This window comes from Malurus melanocephalus, unplaced genomic scaffold (assembly GCF_030028575.1).
Source record: "Malurus melanocephalus ecotype Western Australia unplaced genomic scaffold, MMel_1.1 scaffold_1737, whole genome shotgun sequence".
In the NCBI taxonomy this organism is placed as follows: domain Eukaryota; kingdom Metazoa; phylum Chordata; class Aves; order Passeriformes; family Maluridae; genus Malurus; species Malurus melanocephalus.
In genome coordinates this window covers 13,752-18,245 of record NW_026624969.1, presented here as the reverse complement: position 1 = coordinate 18,245, position 4,494 = coordinate 13,752, and the positions used below count along the sequence as shown (strand labels likewise).

The window sequence follows — 4,494 nt, the reverse complement described above, 5'->3', positions numbered from 1 at the left end:
GAAATTTTGGAAATTTCCCACGCAAACGCCACTCCGACTCTCCCAAACACAATTTAACGCTCCAAAAAATTAAATTTTAGGGCGTTTTTCCCCTTTTTCCTCACCTTAAAAGCCAAAGTTGTGGTGCCGTGAAGCATCGCCAAACCGGGACCATCCGGAGCCGCTTCAAAACCCCACGGAGGAGCCGCCAAAAACCGCGGAGGTCCCGGGGGGTCCCGAAGGATTTGGGAAAATTCCTCGGAATCGTCGGGAAAAGTTTTTGGGAGCCCTAAAAAGGATTTTGGAAGATCCGAGCGGAGGACGCTGAGCAGCGCCATTTTGGGAGCGGGAGAGGCTGAGGGGGGGGCGGCAAAATGGCGGCGGGAAGTGAAGCCGCGCGGGCGCCATCTTTGTTGAGGGCAAATAGAAATGAATGGGAGAGAAGCGCCACTGCGCATGCGCAATGAGGAACGAAGGGCAATGAGAAGCAGCGGGCGCCATCTTTGTTAAGGGCAAAGAGGAGTGAGGGGAGGAAAAAGGGCGCGAAGGCGCCATTTTGGTTGAGGGCATGAATCGGGAAGGGTCAGAATGGAGAGAAAAGAAATTAAAAATGAGGAAGAAACCGCAGAATTTGGTAAAATTAGAAGGCGGGAATTAAAAAGAATAAAATTTTAAATCGGCGGTGAAGAATTTTGAGGGCAAAACCGCCGTTATGCATACGCAGTGCGCGATTAAGGGCACGGAGAAGCAACGGGCGCCATTTTGGTTGAGGGCATGACTCGGGTCGGGTCGGAACGGAGAGAAAAGCGGTAAAAAATGAGGAAAAAACCACGGATTTTGGTAAAATCGGAAGGCGGGAATGAAAAAAAATAAAGTTTTGGAGCCTAGGGGAAGAATTTTTAGGGCGAAACCGCATTTGCGAATGCGCAGTGCTCTGTTAAGGGCAATGAGAAGCAACGGGCGCCATTTTGGTTGAGGGCAAAGAGGAGTGAGGGGGAAGAAAGGGCGCGAAGGCGCCATTTTGGTTGAGGGCATGACTCGGGGCGGGTCGGAACGGAGGGGGAAAAGCGATAAAAAAATGAGGAGAAAAACGCGGATTTTGGTAAAATCGGAAGGCAGGTTTAAAATAAATAAAGTTTTGGAGCGGCAAGGAAGAGTTTGGGGGGGGCAAAAGCGCATCTGCGCATGCGCAATGCGGAGTTAAGGGCACCGTGAAGCAACGGGCGCCATTTTGGTTAAGGGCAAAGAGGAGTGAGGGGCGAAAAGGGCGCGAAGGCGCCATTTTGGTTGAGGGCATGACTCGGGTCGGGTCAGAATGGAGAGAAAAGCGGCAAAAAATGAGAAGAAAAACGCGGATTTTGGTAAAATCGGAAGGCGGGAATTAAAAGAAATAAAATTTTAAATCGGCGGGGAAGAGTTTTGGAGGCAAAACCGCCGTTGTGCATGCGCAGTGCGCGATTAAGGGCACGGAGAAGCAACGGGCGCCATTTTGGTTGAGGGCATGACTCGGGTCGGGTCAGAACGGAGAGAAAAGTGGTAAAAAAAATGAGGAGAAAAACGCGGATTTTGGTAAAATTGGAAGGCGGGAATTAAAAAGAAATAAACTTTTTAAACGGCGGGGAAGAATTTTGGAGGAAAAACCGCCGTTGTGCATGCGCAGTAAGCGGTTAAGGGCAATGAGAAGCAACGGGCGCCATTTTGGTTGAGGGCAAAGAGGAGTGAGGGGCGAAAAGGGCGCGAAGGCGCCATTTTGGTTGAGGGCAAGACTCGGGACGGGTCAGAATGGAGAGAAAAGAAATAAAAAATGAAGAAAAAAACGCAGAATTTGGGAAAATTGGAAGGCGGGACTTAAAATAAATAAAGTTTTGAAGCGGAGGGGGACAATTTTTGGGGGCAAAACCTCATCTTCCCATGCGCAATGCGGGTTAAGGGCAATGAGAAGCAACGGGCGCCATCTTGGTTGAGGGCATGACTCTGGGTGGGTCGGAACGGAGGGAAAAAAGCGTTAAAAAAATGAGGAGAAAAACGCGGATTTTGGTAAAATCGGAAGGCGGGAATTAAAAATAAATAAATTTTTGGAGCGGAGGGGAAGAGTTTTGGGGCAAAATCACACCTGCGCATGTTCAGAGCGCGGTTAAGGGCAATGAGAAGCATCGGGCGCCATTTTGGTTAAGGGCAAAGCGAAGTCAAAGGGGGCAAAACCGCACCTGCACATGCGCAGTGCGGGGTTAAGGGCAATGAGAAGCAGCGGGCGCCATTTTGGTTGAGGGCAGAAAGGAATGAGGGGGGGAAAAAAGGGCGCGAAGGCGCCATTTTGGTTAAGGGCATGACTCGGGTCGGGTTAAAACGGAGAGAAAAGCGTTAAAAATGAGGGAAAAACCGCGGATTTTGGTAAAATCGGAAGGCGGGAATAAAAATAAATAAAGTTTTGCAGCGGAGGGGAAGAGTTTTTGGGGCAAAACCGCATCTGCGCATGCGCAGTGCGGGTTTAGGGCATGGAGAAGCAGCGGGCGCCATTTTGGTTAAGGGCAAATAGGAGTGAGGGGAGAAAAAAGGGCGCGAAGGCAGAACTGAAATCTATGGGGCAGAACTTGAAATCTATGGGGCAGAACAAAATCTATGGGGCACAGAGGAGAAATCTATGGGGCACAACTCATCTATGGGGCAGAAATGGAAATCAATGGGGCACAGAAGAAAATCTGTGGGGCAGAGCCCAGTCTATGGGGCAGAACTGAAATCTATGGGGCAGAAATGGAAATCTATGGGTCAGGACCCTAATCTATGGGGCACAATGGAATCCATGGGGCAGAGAGAAATCTATGGGTCAGAACAAAATCTATGGGGCAGAATAAAATCTATGGGGCTGGAAATGGGAATCTCTGGGGCAGAACCAAATCTATGGGGCAGAACTCAAATCTATGGGGCAGAAATTAGAGTCTATGGGTCAGAATAAAATCCATGGGGCAGAACTGAAATCTATGGGGCCGAACAAAATCTATGGGGCACAGATGGGGAAATCTATGGGGCAGAACCCAATCCATGGGGCAGAATAAAATCTATGGGGCTGGAAATAGGAATCTATAGGGCACAATGGGATCTATGGGTCAGGACCAAAATCTATGGGGCAGAAATTGAAATCTATGGGTCAGAATGGACTCCATGGGGCAGAACTGAAATCTATGGGGCAGAAATGGAAATCTATGGGGCACAGAAGAAAATGTATAGGGCAGAGCCCAGTCTATGGGGCACAATGGAATCTATGGGGCAGAATGAAATCTATGGGGCAGGAATCGATCTATGGGGCACAGGAGGAAATCTATGGGGCAGAGCCCAAACCTATGGGTCAGAACAAAATCTATGGGGCACAGAAGGAAATCCATGGGGCAGAACCCAATCCATGGGGCAGAACTGAAATCTATGGGGCAGAAATTGAAATCTATGGGGCAGAACAAAATCTATGCGGCACAAATGAGAATCTATGGGGCAGAATAAAATCCACGGGGCAGAACTCACATCTGTGGGTCACAACTGAAATCTATGGGGCAGAACTCAAATCTATGGGGCAGAGCTCGATCTATGGGGCACAATGAAATCTATGGGGCAGAAATGGAAATCTGTGGGGCACAAATGAGAATCTATGGGTCAGAATTGAAATCTATGGGGCAGAGCTCAAATCTATGGGGCAGAACAAAATCCATGGGGCAGAAATGAGAATTTATGGGTCAGAATAAAATCTGTGGGGCAGAAATCAAATCTCTGGGGCAGAAATAGAAATCTATGGGGCAGAACTGAAATCCATGGGGCAGAATAGGATCTATGGGGCAGAGCTCAAATCTGTGGGGCAGAATAAAACCTATGGGTAAGAATGGAATCCACGGGTCAGGACCAAAATCTATGGGGCTGGGAATGGGAATCCATGGGGCAGAGCCATTGGAATCTATGGGGCACAAAGCGAAAATCCATGGGGCAGAACCAAATTCTATGGGGCAGAAATGGAAATCTATGGGGCACAATGGAATCTATGGGGCAGAACAAAATCTATGGGGCAGAATGGAATCTATGAGTCAGGACAAAAATCTATGGGGCAGAACTGAAATCTGTGGGGCAGAATAAAATCTATGGGGCACAGAGGAGAAATCTATGGGGCAGAATAAAATCTATGGGGCAGAAATTAGAGTCTATGGGTCAGAATAAAATCCATGGGGCAGAACTGAAATCTATGGGGCAGAACAAAATCTATGGGGCTGGAAATGGGAATCTCTGGGGCAGAACCAAATCTATGGGGCAGAAATTAGAGTCTATGGGTCAGAATAAAATCCATGGGGCAGAACTGAAATCTATGGGGCAGAACAAAATCTATGGGGTTGGGAATGGGAATCCATGGGGCAGAGCCCAATCTATGGGGCAGAACTGAAATCTATGGGTCAGAACTCAAATCTATGGGGCACAATGGAATCCATGGGGCAGAACTGAAATCTATGGGGCAGAGCCCAATCTATGGGGCAGAATGGAATC

General features: G+C 48.4%; 1 protein-coding gene across 1 annotated transcript in view; it reads right to left on the bottom strand.

Annotated features, from left to right (window-relative positions):
- Positions 1 to 339, bottom strand: part of LOC130587306 (proteasome subunit beta type-5-like) — a gene marked incomplete at its 3' end in the record, with an annotated part of 3,189 nt that extends 2,850 nt beyond the window's left edge. The window contains exon 1 of the mRNA XM_057388283.1: positions 105 to 339. Coding sequence (XP_057244266.1) covers positions 105 to 317 — 213 coding nt within the window. The remainder of the gene's footprint in view (positions 1 to 104) is intronic.
- Positions 340 to 4,494: the final 4,155 nt, after the last annotated feature.